Source organism: Protopterus annectens, chromosome 11.part0 (assembly GCF_019279795.1).
Source record: "Protopterus annectens isolate FY-2018-M chromosome 11.part0, PAN1.0, whole genome shotgun sequence".
Taxonomy (NCBI): Eukaryota; Metazoa; Chordata; order Ceratodontiformes; family Protopteridae; genus Protopterus; species Protopterus annectens.
Genome location: NC_056745.1, coordinates 404,605,529 through 404,620,212, shown reverse-complemented (window position 1 = coordinate 404,620,212; position 14,684 = coordinate 404,605,529). Strand labels below are relative to the sequence as shown.

At 37.0% G+C, this 14,684-nt stretch overlaps 1 protein-coding gene across 3 annotated transcripts in view; it reads left to right on the top strand.

Moving 5' to 3' along the window:
- The window catches only part of SCYL2 (SCY1 like pseudokinase 2), a 1,725,360-nt gene that overhangs the window by 147,963 nt on the left and 1,562,713 nt on the right, over positions 1–14,684 (top strand). For all 3 annotated transcript variants that reach the window (XM_044087896.1, XM_044087898.1, XM_044087897.1), the window contains exon 2: positions 14,302–14,502. In XM_044087896.1, the coding sequence (XP_043943831.1) occupies positions 14,326–14,502 (177 nt within the window). In that variant the 5' untranslated portion in view covers positions 14,302–14,325. The remainder of the gene's footprint in view (positions 1–14,301; positions 14,503–14,684) is intronic.

Here is a 14,684-nt window from a genome sequence, read left to right as displayed (position 1 = left end):
ACCCTGAGTAGCATCCTGCCCTCACCAAGAATGATACCACGGTATAAAGAAACAATTATCAATTTCAACAATTGGCTAAGCTTTTGGTGTCATTCAAAGGGGATCCAGTATCTGTCAGCCTGGGATGACATGCTCGACAAGCCACGCTGCTTCACTAGAGACTGCTTGCTCTTGTCACCCTTGGGCTTTCAAATACAGGCCAAGGCTCTTGCCACCCCCATAGTGCCTTTTTTAGGCAAGGCTCAAAAGACAAACCCACCGCCGTAAATAGCACAAGTAACAAAAAACTGAGGATAATGCTACTCAATGCCAGAAGTCTAAACCTCAAAATGCACGCACTCGAGGCACTCCTCCATATGGAGGAAATCAATATATGTGCAGTAACAGAAACCTGGTTTAAGGCTCCAGAGAGCACCCCAGCACTACCAGGCTACAACTCATACCATACATTTCGGCCACAAAACCCGGACCAAAATACAAAAGGCGGGGGTGTATCCATATTCATCAAGGATACCCACACTTCCAGGTTAGTGGGCACAGCACGATGCTTCAGAGATCATCCATGTGCAACTAACAATGGGCAAAACTGCAATTCAAATTATAGCTTGCTACACATCACCCACCATGTCCCAGGAACCCCATTCCACATTTCTGGAAACACTGGGAAACATAAAGGTCCTACCAAACATCCTGATATTGGGTGATTTCAATTACCCAAACATAACTGGGAGAACTACCCAAGTACTAACTCCCTTGCCCAACATTTCCTAGAATTTATAAACTCAAATGCCCTGGATCAACTGGTCAACACCCCCACCAGAGGTGACATACTGGACCTGGTCATCACCAACATGGGCGACTGGTGTTCCACATCAGAGGTCAACCCCTCGTTGGTTAGATCTGACCATAAACTAATCACTCTGGATATCCACATTCCGCCCCACCCCCGTTCAAAGAAACCACCGTGAAAAACTTTTCAAAAGCTAACTTCACGTTACTTAAGACCAAAGGGAAAGTTTCAAAGGCCCCATGCTAAAGGATAACACTGTCTAAGCTGCAAAATCCTTTACTAATGCATTCTATGGGCACCTACAAGAATGCATGGATTGTGTTATCCCAAACAAAACTAAGACTCACTTCTCCAAGGAAAGGAAACTCTGGTGGACCCCTGCCATAAACAATAGGAGGAGGAAACTAGTAAAGAAAAGAGTAAAATCCCAAGAAGAGAAGACATCCCTGATCAGTATCCGCAGGAAACTACGATCCCTCATAAAGTCATCCAAGGCTAGCTTTGAAAGAAAAATTGCCAAGGACTCTAAAGGTAATGACAAGGCATTCTTTAGTTATGTCAAGAATCTAAGTGGCAATTCTCGTATCTGCTCGGAGCTAGTGCAGAATGGCACAAGATACACTGAACCAACCGATATAACCAACATCCTGGCAGACAGGTTCAGTGCAAACTTCACCCTCCTCTCTCCCCCCAAAAGGCCCCATAACTGTACCAGAAGAATGTAGTGCCCCTGAAATCAGACACTCAGGTTAAAACAGCCCTCTCCAAAACCAAAAACACAGCATCAATGGAACCGGACGGTGTCCCAGGCTGCGTCCTACACGAGCTCAAAGATGAACTAACCCCTCACCTAAACACACTGTTCAAACTCGATCTCTCCACAGGCTACATACCCAGAAAGTGGTGCACAGCAACAGTTATTCCACTCCACAAAGGTGGAGCCACAACAGACTCCGGGAACTATTGCCCTATAAGCCTGACTAGCTTGGTCTGCAAGGCTATGGAATGCATCATCATGGATCTCATTAACTGAGACATTGGGAACCTCCAAACAGTGGACCCTACCCACTTCGGCTTTGTCAAGGGCAGATCATACCTCCTAAACCTGGTTGACTTCTTTGAGACAGTTACCAAGGCTATAGACGAGGGAAAGGTGGTCCACTCAGCCTTCCTAGACCTCGCAAAGGCCTTTGACACCATTTCCCGTTCATGTATTCTAGACAAGCTCACCAGCCTGAACATAAACCCCTACATCACGAGATGGGTTGCCAACTGGCTCACGGACAGAGCCCACTTGGTAAGAGTTGCAGGAGCCAGGTCTGACTCTAAACAGGTTACAGGTGGCATTCCCCAGGGCTCAGTCCTAGGACCCCTCCTGTTTGGCAAATACTTCTCAGAGGTACAGGCAAGCACAGGAGGACTATGGCTGACCAAGTTTGCAAACTAGGGGCTATAATTGACTGTCTGGCTGACACAGACGTCCTCCAAAAGGGTCTCGCTGAGACAGATACCTGGTGTCAAAACTATGGCCTTAAGCTAAATGCCAAAAAGTGCATAGTCATCCCCTTTGGAAAAAACAAAGTACCCACAAACTACCACATAGGTGGTAGCCCCTTAAGTAAGGAAGACATAATAAGGGATCTGGGGACCCAAGTAGATAGTAACCTCTCCTTTGATAATTACATTGCCAAAGTGGTTAGAAAATCCTTCAGTGTGGCCCACCTAATTGCAAAAGGGTTTGCATCCAGATCAAAAGAGGTAATTGTGCCTCTCTGTACATCACTCATCAGACCCATCATAGAGTACAACGCCCCATTTAGGATGTACCTTACAAGACGCCTGCAACAGCTGGAAAGACCACAGAAGTACCTCACCAAGAGGATCACTGGCCTCAAACAGATGCCCTATGCAGCTCGACTGAAGAATCTCCAGCTATACTCTGTTGCATACCGCCTACTCCGAGGTGATCTCTGCCTGGCATACAAGGCCATGTCCAACCCAGAATTGATGGACATGTTCCACCTCGAGAAAACCATATCCCCTCGAGCAACACGCTCTAGGGATCTAAACCTCACCACAACAATAAATAGGACGTGCTGGAGGGCTAGATGCCTGTCCCAGAAACTTCCCATGCTCTGGAACAAGATTCCAGTCTACATTAGGCAGAGCTCCTCACTAACCCTCTTCAAGAGAAACCTTAACGAGTGGATGGGAAACAAAGTTTACCCCAGGGATGACTTCAGTGGCTCTGCTGGACAGAGGCACAGGGAACTAATCTAGGGGGCGGCGAAAGCAAACACATTCCAACTAGGCTTATAAATGCCTTCGGGCAGATACCAGAATAGGTTCATAGGTAGGTACTAGGCTAAGTGTACACAAATGTACTTTACTTTTCGCTCTTTGCTGGGTAAACTTTAATTCCCCCCTTAGCCTGTTCTGCATCCAAAAATATTTCTGATCTTTCAGGGACAAAAATTCTAAGAACAACTGGATATAGCAACTTGAGTCTCACACCTGCATCTCACCATTTTCTGACTGTAGAGATATACTATCTTCTCTTCTCTTTTGCCTGGTGTGCAGTGAAAAATTATATTCTATAACATTCTGGTGTTTCTAGTTGTTAGCATTTTACCTTTGGATGCAGTTTTGTCAGGAGCAGTTCTTTCTGCTAGTATAACTGCATCTTTGCTACCATAAGTCTCTGCTTCGTTATCATGACCACATTTCAAGCATACACAAGGGTGTGCCCTTTCAGTTAACAAACCCTGATGCAGAATGCCAGCTCAGGTGTTTATTTGTACTTTCAGAAAATTGATGCTGTCTGTTCTTTCCAGCTTTTCTGGTATCTCAGAAAATTACAGTTTTCTCTGCAGGCTCTAACTTCTAAATATTAATTTTTGAAACATTTCTTCTTGAGAATCCTCATTCAGCCAATCTTTCCTTCATCTCAGTCGTGATGTCTGCAGTTTTATCATCTCATCTGAATAGTTAAAGTTTCTTTTGTTCTTTCCAGCCTTTTGTCATTTGACTTTATATAAATCTCCAGTTTCTCACTTATTTTAAAAACATCTGAATGTCTTTGAATTTTTCCCCTAAATTACTGGAATAATTTCCTGCACAAAATCTGAAACCTGAATTGATTTTTGGATAAACAGTTATGAGGATCTTTTCCAACAGTTTTTTCTTCTCCTTAAAACATGAATGAAAAAACGGCTTGGCAACCTCCGAATGATACAATCTTTTATTCAAAAATGAATTAAAATGAAGCGCTTTTCGTCCACAGTAGTCCGTGGACTTCTTCAGATAATTAATGTTAATTAAAAACTTATTTAAATAGTGTTTGTTCAAGTCAGCTGACCCCAGCTTTCAGCTGAATTTAAAGGGCTATAGTCTAAAAACACTTGTACACCAAATTTATACATATAATCAGCAGTCATTCAATAACATTTCACTGTATAGTTTCATTAAAAATATAATAAATATATTAACTAATAATACTAAAAATACAAAACTTGAAACTTGTTCTTATATTATATTATATCAAATTTTCTTGTGGTAAAAAAAAAATATATATATATATATATATATATATATATATATATATACGTAATATTAATTAAAAAATATTAATAAAATATAAGAGTATTTGAATGAAACAGAATTTTTGGACTTTACATACAGCTTTCATGAGACGGAGATACCATATTTGGATGTATTACTAACTAAAAACACATCCCTTTAAAAATATGAAGCAAGAATTTACTGAAAACCTTCATATTCTAATACTTTTTTACATTTTACGAGTGCTCACCCTTTTTACCAAAAGAAATCGGTAGTAAAGGGTCAACTGGTCAGAGCGGTCAAAATGACCACTACAGAGGGTGATTTTGAAGCTGAATGTAATATATTAAAACAAATGTTCATCAGAAGAGCATACCCTAGTAGAATTTTGGATGATATTACCACTGAAGTTGTTGAAAAAAGAAAGAATGGAACATATAGGCCGATACTGAATAAAACAGAAAGGGTAATTATTAATGACACCCTAGTAGGAGAGAACATCACATTCACAGAATATATAGCCAGTTCCATAATAATAAACGAAGATTCAGACTTCAAAGTGAACTTTGTTATTACATATGGCATGGATTTTGAGCATATTAAGAATATTATAAGGAAGAATTGGAACATTATTACCCAAGATAAGGAACTTTTGGACAAATTGGGTTTGGATCCAAAATTTACAACAAGAAGGGATAGGAATTTCAAAAATATATTTGAAAACCTGGGAAACAATGTAAATAAAAAGAGCAGTATGCAACAATGTTTGACATGTCCATATTGTAAGTTCATTCAGGTAGGGACATCAATAGACATCCAGACTAATAATTATAACACTAGGAGAACATTGAAAAGTACAGGAAAATTTAATTGTAATTCCAAAATGGTAGTTTATTTGGCCAAGTGCTCAGATTGTCCAAGATTCTACGAAGGAAAAACTAAACGTAGATTAAGAGATAGAATATACGATCATCTATACAGTATAAAGAAAAATAATCAGGACAGTGCATTAGCAAAACCTATCAAAGAAAATCCAGGACATAAATTTAAGTTTTGGGTACTAGACCAAATACTACCAAATATCAGAGGAGGGCCGATGGAACTAGAATTAGAGAAATTGGAGTTGATATGCAAATTAGGTTAAACGCATACAATGACTTAGGCTTAAATGATATGTGTTCAATTATGCCTATTTTGAGAATAAAAAGTTTAAGTAGATGAACACAAAGTCCTAATAAAATTAAAATTTAAAATAGTTGGTTGCTGTAAACATAAACAAATATATATATTATACAATATTGTTCATTGATTATATTTTATTAATAATTTTTAATTAATATTACGTATATATATATATTTTTTTTTACCGCAAGAAAATTTGATATAATATAAGAACAAGTTTCAAGTTTTGCATTTTTAGTATTATAGGTTAATATATTTATTTATTATATTTTTAATGAAACTATATAGTGAAATGTTATTGAATGACTGCTGATTATATGTATAAAATTGGTGTACAAGTGTTTTTAGAGTATAGCCCTTTAAATTCAGCTGAAAGCTGGGGTCAGCTGATTTGAACAAACACTATTTAAATAAGTTTTTAATGAACATTAATTATCTGAAGAAGTCCACGAACTACTGTGGACGAAAAGCGCTTCATTTTATTTCATTTTTGAATAAAAGATTGTATAATTCGTTGGTTGCCAAGCCGTTTTTTCGTTTATGTTTTATGGGGTTTTTTTTCTTCTCCTTTCTTGGTTGTTTTTTTCTCTCCAGATTACTACCTGGATGTCTGTACAGAAGAAAAGTGACTAGTCAGTACCTGAATTGTACCCATATTTTCAGCTTCCACAGGCAGCTTTAATGCTGTTCTCTTTTTCTCACCAGGAAAGCTCTAAACTTCTCTGCAGCCATCTTGGAATCTTCCACCCCAGCTTGGAGTCTTACTGAAGAGATAATGGCATTGGTGATCCTTTTCAGTCTGGTTTCAGAGCTATTCATAATACCAAAATTGCTTTCACAAGAATTATTAATGCATTTTGTCGTGAGGGATCATATCCCTTATTCCTCTAAGGCTTTTTGTATTTTTTTGTTATAGAGATAGTGCTTGTGGATCCAAGAAGGTGGCCCCTTAGTGGCCAGAAGGCATCCAGGTCTAAATGATAGTTTCCTTAATGCCAGTACTGAAGCTTAGATCGGCCAAATTATGAGACATCCAACAGCATCAAAAAACTTTTAACATTATTTCATTTTGGTATGCATTTTATCCAATTATGTCTTATTATCTGTATTTAGTATTTATATTTAACTTTTTTTGTTATTTTAGATGGACCTAAGTAGTGGTTTTAACATTGTCCACTAGATGATGACCTTACACCACACAGTTACATGAATTTTCATTAACAGTTTATAATTATTTTTTCATTTTTAAAGTAAATTATTGGTTTTTGATATGAACTGTTTTAAAACTGATCTTTACAATATATTTAAATATGTATTTAATGTATTTGTCATTGTTTTAGTTAAGGGATTTTCACTTAAGACTTTTAGCATAATTAATTGAAAGTTAAATTACATTGGTTATTTGGGGAAATTCAAGGCATTTAAACCAGTAATGTGGGTTAGTACGCTCATCTGAAGAAGTTTACAAGATGAAAACATGCAACAGTGTGCATAGTGTTTATGTGTTTGCTGGTCGTGTTGTTCATCAGTAAAGGCTCTGTGGTGGAACAGGTACTGTCCGGTGTCTATATTTCTGGTTATTGGTTACTGCTGGGGACTTTCCACATCTTTTTGATTACATATCCCACAGCACAACACACCTTACAAACACAGCAAATCCCACGTAGCGTGCCACCACAACCGCAGATTCGACACTTCGAATTTGATCAAGTGCAGTTTTGCTCAACTGCACTTTTGGCACTTTCATCTTGAGGTACTGAAATTAGAGATTTCAGTATTTAGAGATAGTAAAGTGCTTCTGTATATGTGTGAATATATATATGTATGTGTGTATGTATGTATATATATATATATATATATGTGTATATATGTATACATGTGTGTGCGTCTCCCCATTATGTCTTTGTGAATTGCTTATCCAGTCTGTCTTCTCAATCCTTTCTAGCCTCCTCTGATTGATTCTTATAGTTATCATGCAGTATTTTATAAGCTGTACTAATTATCCAATTTTAACAGCAGCTTCTATTCTAGAATCTACTAAAAACTCTACCAGTGCTGGTCTTTTGCTTAGGATCCCACTACTTCTTTCTCTTTGCCTGTACTTTATTATTAATCCTTGATAGGGAAGGCAATCTCTAGTATGCAGTCCAAATATATTTTTGGCCTGTTCCCATTCTGTTACCTTTCTCTGTCTGATTATTTGCTCCCAATACCCTGGTTCCTTGCCAGTTTTCTCCAATAAATTCCAGCCCCTCTTTCCTGTTATCTGTATTCCTAATTGCAGTCATCCCTATAGGTAGAATTTCCTTTCTCCAGTCCTGTGTTGGCTTAGTTCTTAGAATACCTTTTGCTACTTTATTAATATAATATGCTATTTGGTTAATGTTATTCTCCTTAACAATCTGCATCCAAAATCCCAGTCTCTCCTTGTTTCTTGAGCTTTCCCCCTGTTTCGTCATCATCTCTTTCCACTTTGCGTTATAGCTTTCAGCTTGTGCTATGTATAGGAACCTTAACTGTGTAACTCTGAAATGGCCCTTCAAATCAAGTAAACCGCCTTGTTTTATTGGAAGAATCAGCTTATCCCAATGGACTCTTGTCTTCCCCTCCCAGATAAAATCCTTCAGCTCTTTTTTAATTGCTATCCACAGTTTCTCTGGTTATAAAAATATGCCTGACCTGTTTATAAAAATAAAGGGACTTGCAACATTTTAAAAAAACTTTTTAACTCCTTGTAGCTTGCTATCTATATATATATATATATATATATATATATATATATATATATATATATATATATATATATATATATATATAAAGAAGAGTTTTCAATTTCTAAGTTTTTGCATTATCTTTTGTTTAGTCTCTTCCCACATATCCTTAGCTGGCACAACAGACTCTTTGTTTATTCCATACTTCTGTAAGTACTTCATTTTATCATATCCCCATAAATATGGATATTGCTGTGCCATTTCTTATGTGGGTACATACTTTATGGCTATTGCTTTTGTTTTAGCTTCATTAAGTTCGTATCCCGAAAAGATCTGCAAGTGGCTCAAAATGTTCCACAACACTTAGATGTTCTTTTCTGGCTTTATCAAGTATAAAATACCTCTAACCTTGCAATATACAATTCTTCCATAAGCATTTCCATTTGTATCTTTTCTCGATTTCCATATTACTCTGCTTTGTACAGATTTTCATAAAATTTCCAAAATATTTCTTGTACCTCTACAGAATCTCTTATCTTCTTTGTTATAGGCTCCCTAAGCTTGGCAGCAACCCTTTCTATTTTCTGTTGCCTGAGTCATTGTGCTAAAAGTTTTTTTTCCTCTGGAATTATTATGAAAAAATAAATAAATTTCTTAACAGCAGTCTTTCTAAACTCATGCATATTATTGAGGCAATCCCTTATTTTCTGTTTAGCATTCTGCAGTTGCTCCTGTTCTTATGTGAGATTCCCCCATTCTGCAGTACTTTAACCTTTCTCAGTCCCTCTAAATAATTCTTGTTACTTCCAAATCATATCTCTTTCATTTATTTCCATCCTATTTTTATTTAATTTTATCCTAATTTCTAGCTGTATTTTCAGAATACATTTCTATCTTCTCGAATAACTTCCAAATAGTTTCTAGTACCCATTTCTTAAATTTCTCCGTTTTCAAAGGATATGTGGGAAAGTGCCATTGTCTCGTTTTTATTTCATTACGCAGTGTTTTTATTTTAGTTGTTATGGGTGCATGACCTGAAATGGTTATTGGATGTGTATTGAAACTTTCAGTTAAATGCACATGTTTCTGTGAAATATAAATTCTATCTAGTCTAACCCAGTTTTTGTATATTGGGGAGTAATGCATTAATTCACTTCAGACTGCTACTACTGAATTCACTTCTTTCATAAATTTCTTCAAAAATCTACCCTCTGGTTTCATTTACCCTTTTAGTCCCCCTAGATACATTCTCACTGCTTCAAATAAAATACTAGTCCCCACCCATAAGTAATATTCCTTGCTGAAAGCTGATTATTTCTCTCAGAATTTTCTTAAGCTCCATTATAGCAGTTTTAGGTGGAATATAAATACATGCCTGTGTAATCCTCCTCCCTTGCCAGTAGCCCCGTAGTACCACAAATCTACCATAATTATCTTTATCATCTTCTGTCACTGTTGGAGGTCCTCTTGCAATTAGTATAAGTACTCCCTTTTCCTTGGTCCCAAATAGTCTGCTGAATAGCCATCCTGAAAACCTTTCTTTATTAAATTCACAATTAATTTCTTCCCAAATATGTCTCCTGTAGCATAGCCATTTGCAGTCTACGTTTTTAATGTAGTTTAGCTCTACACATTTTTTCCTATAGATCCGAGACAGTTTACTTTTTAATATAATGTAGAAAGTGTTGTCATTATGTTAAGAAGTTATTTTCACCTTTTATGTATAACAGCTTTTTTTTTTAATGTTTAGTTTCAGCGTTTGTGTTGCATACATACACCAATGCTTGACAGGTTCATCTTGTATACTGTTGTTTCTTGTCATAGCCATTCAAACCTATGTTTTAGTGAACACCCTCAAAAAAAAAAAAAAAAACCCCACAGAACAATCCTCAAACCTATTACGTTAATAGTAACACACAAAACCATATACATATCCTTACTAACCCTCTTCAAGAGAAACCTTGCCGAGTGGATGGGAAACAAAAAGTTTACCCCAGGGATCACTTCAATGGCTGTGCTGGACAGAGGCGCACAGGGAACTTATCTAAGGGGCTGGCGAAAGCCAACACATTGCGGCTAGGCTTATAAATGCCTTCGGGCAGATAGCCTAGTACCTTCCTATGAACATCTTGAAATATTGAAGTTTAACCCTCCCAATAGGAACAGTTCTCCCAGACTGTTATCCACCCTTACAGACTTGGATTACCCTGTAAGTAAGGTTGTGCATGCTAAGGGGCGTGGTACAGCCTGTGTTTCTACTAAGTGCTGTCTGTTTTTCATTTTTATTCCTCTCCCAGATTGGGAAAACACTTGAATGCTTTTGGGAAACATTATCTCCTAGCTATTGAAAGAAAGAAGCATTCTGTTTTAATTGCTCCTTAACAGATTGTTTTCAAGGAGATATGAGAGCCAGATACACAGTTGATTCTAAATGCACTCATTTAATTGCCAGTGGAAAACTTATTATATTCAGTGTTCTCTTTTATTTGCTTTCCCTTCAAACGTGTTAACTAGATCAAGCCACAAGGGCCTTAATCCTGTCCTTCTCCTATCCAAGAATAAGAAAGAGCGCATCAAATTTTCTTGTATCATGTTCTTTTGACTAGACTTTTCTTCTTTTTTTATATTGCAGTGCCTACAAGTCTTAAAATTAAACAAAAAGAAAGAAAGAAAAAAAGGAAAACAGGAACCTACAGTATTTACTTTAGTGTCCTTATTACACATGAAAATATCTGAGAAAGCTTTAATATTGTAGCATGGAGATTGTCATCCATTATAAGTATACTATTGTTAAGAACAAAATTTAATTTTACTTGCAGTTAACTCTTACCTTTTTCTTCCCCTTTCCTAAATGTTCTCAGAAATATTAATGAAATGAAGTAGGGAATATGCTTTGGAGTACCCTGCAAGTTTAACACTGGAAAAGGTTTCACTGGCACAGTCTTTCTATGGGCTTTATTACCTGAAGAACAAGAAGCAGAATCTCCTTTTGTTTCATAACTCACTTTTTGTTGGATAAGCTTTTGCATTTCCTCCTTAATCATTTTTTGATGCAGAGAATGATTTGACCCTCTAGGAAAGAATATTTTGAAAATGGCTGGATACAGCAGCTTGAATTTTATGCTTGCTTCTCGACATTTCCTGATTACTGAAATAAATTTGCTCCTCTTCTGCCTGGTGTACAGTGAATAATCAATTTCTACAAACACTCTACTGTCTCCCACTTTTAGTACTTTGTCCTTCTGCCACAGTTTTGTTAGAATCAACTCTTTCTGATAGTAGGATTGCATCTTTACTATTAGAGGTCTAGGTTGCCTTCTAATGGGCAAGTTTGGAGCATATGCACTGTGTGCTGTATCAATTAACCGTCACTGTTGTATAATACCAGTCCAGTTGTTTATTTGTGCTTTCATAAAATTAATATAGTCTGTTCATTCCAGTTTCTCTGATACAGCAGAAAATCTCAGGTTTCACATATGTGCTCTGTCCTCTCATTCTGAGATTTTTTGAAATATCTCTTCTTCTGCAGTGTCATATTTAGCCAGCCTATTTTTATTTCAACTTCTAATGTTTGCAATGTTATCACGTCATCCGAATATATGTTTAAAGCTTCTTCCTTTTTTCAGCCTTTAGTTATTTCAGTTGATGTACTCCTCATGTGTTTTGTTTATTTTAATAAGCTCTGAGTACATTTGACTTATTTTTTTTCCTCTAGATTACTGGAAGCCATTTCTTGCACCAAAGCTGGAGCTTCCACTGCTTTTTGCTGAACAACTGCAGAATTCTTCCCATTCAGTGTTTTATTCTCACCCTCACCTTTTGTGATTGATTTTTTTCATGTTCTCTGAATTTATTTTTTACTGGCATCCAGGTAGTACATTTACTAGCCAGTTAATAAAATTTACTCAAAAATAGAAGTGCATTGGTCATGCCTCCTGAGTTCCAGTTTTCAGACTGGGAGAGATGAAATTAAGCTTTTACTTTGTGTGCAGCCATCTTGGAAGTCTGGATCTTTACTCCTTTTGTCTAGCCACATATGTACTGCATTTCCATTAATGGCCAGGGACCTTTCTTACCCAGACTGGGTGGTCCAGATACATATTCTGATCTGAGAACTAATTCTAGGAAAAACTTTAAGTGGAGATGTTTCTCTGTACGGGCTACTGCAAAGGGGCTAGATGCATTTGCTGCTACTTTACCAACTATACTGCACAACCTGGTAAAGATTTTTTTATACTGGTTTAAGCAGTGTATGTGGCAGTCATCTGACATTTCCTTAAGGGTGCTAACTCCTCAACATTAGCTTACCTAAATATGTGGAATACTTTCCTTGGTTGTACTTTTCTCATTTGCAGTCCATGTATGGGTCCTGCCTCTTCTAGCAATTTATGTTTTGTGTCAGAAAAGTTAGCTCGTCCTCCATTTGACCCTGCTGCCACTGCAGGTTTAAAGCATGTACCTTGGAAAATTCTATTTCTATACCTTGGTGTAGCATTTGTGTCAGACCTTCTCACTTGATCTTTCTTAAGGATAGATTGCCCTTGCAAACTCTTCCATCTTTCATACCAGTGGTAGCTACTTAAACAAATGTTAGACCATTACTCTTGTCATTTTTATTCTGAGATTATCCTAATATGGGAGAAATGTTGCTGCATTTTATGGATAGTCACAGGCAGCCGAGATTTTTCCTGGACAGACTAAAACTGTTAAAACAGTCTTAGCTGTTTATTTAACTTTCTAAAACAATTGGCTTCCAAAGCTTCTAAAGTAACAGTTCTGCTTCCAAAGTCCCAGTAAACTAATTCAAACTGAGCAGGAGGTATATTGCAAGCCTTTTTTTTTCAAAATTCATCCTTGGATGATATTTATGCAGCACCTAGACGGTGTTCACGGAATACTTTTGCAAACGAGTACAAGCTGGATGGGTTCTCTTGATCTTGGCCTTCCTTTGAGGCCACAGTTATGGGGGTATGCTTCTATAAAGCAGAACTCCCTGGAGGATCAGCTTGAGAGGCCGTCCTGATTTCTAATCAGCATGGTTCTCCTCATATCAAATAGGAAAGTTACATATTTAACATAATGTTGGATCTGTGTGAGCAGATTCATCCTTGTCGATATACACGCCATCCATCCATCTATCTGTCCATACTGCCTCAGAGCAGATGAGGTAATGAGGGTTTTATGTAAGAGAATGGTTCCTTCTGCTTTCATTTCAACATGACCTAATAGAGTTCTAGAGAAGGAAGCCTGTTGATATAGCAATATGAGTAAGTGGGAGGGGCTAGTAACTTGGGAAAATGATGCATTGACTAAATACATTAGTCTGGATTGTTGAGGAGTTTTGCCCTACTCATCCAGATCTACTGTTACAGTAAGTATTTAACCTTTATTTAAAGAAGCAAAAAATTAAAGTATTATTGAAGGAGTAGACTACACAACTGGTCATAAACTGCATTATAAAGAGTTTTTTTAAATTGTATTGTTTGTTTATTCAGGCTAGCAGAGTACCCTGGTGGTTGTGCTGTTTTACTGCCTGATGGGAGTACTTTCCAGTAAATTATAAAATTATTTTGGGGTTAGGGAACATTATATCAAAGTTTTATGTCCTTTATGTTTTGCCTTCTGCTCTGACCCATTCAGAGTAGGTAGGATGTTAAACTGACCTTTAACCTCTTTCTGTGTTGGTGGGTGGTGGTGGCAGTCTTGGATTTTGAGTGTCTAACCCATTGATTCCATCTGTATCTAGTTTCACTAATTCCAAGATTTCAAGTGTAATTGTAATGGGCATTCTCTGTCGATCTCAAATTGTTCAACTTTTGATGTTTGATTTATGGTTCTTAAATTTTGCATTGAGTTTCTTTATGATAAAAACATTTTAAGTCTAAAAAGGCATTATTTTGAAGTTTTATTTTCTGTCTGTAATGGTAACACCTATGTTGTGGAAGAAAATGGCTTGGAGATGTATAAATAGATAAGATAACAAAGTCTCACTTTATTTTTAAGTGCTAGTTTGGTGCAGTTAAATTTGATTGATTTGAGTCTTTTTTGTCTGTGTAGCAACAGGAGTGACCAAGTGGAACAATGGAGTCCATGCTAAATAAGCTGAAAAGCACCGTTACCAAGGTAACAGCTGATGTTACAGGTGCAGTAATGGGCAATCCAGTCACCAGAGAGTTTGAAGTGGGCAAACACATTGCCAGTGCTGGACCAGGACTTGTATGGAAGGTCTATCATGGCATTAAAAAATCCACCAAACAAGTAAGTCCAGCGCTTATGAATAAATCACTTCACGTTTAGAACTGCACTGTGACAATCATGTGAGGGAATACTAATTTTTCACCTGGTGTTTCTATGCAGCAGTAAATCATTAAGTTTAGATGTTTGTATGACTTTTACTCATCTTTGTGTTCTGTGGCATATGGTGTATATTGCAAAATACT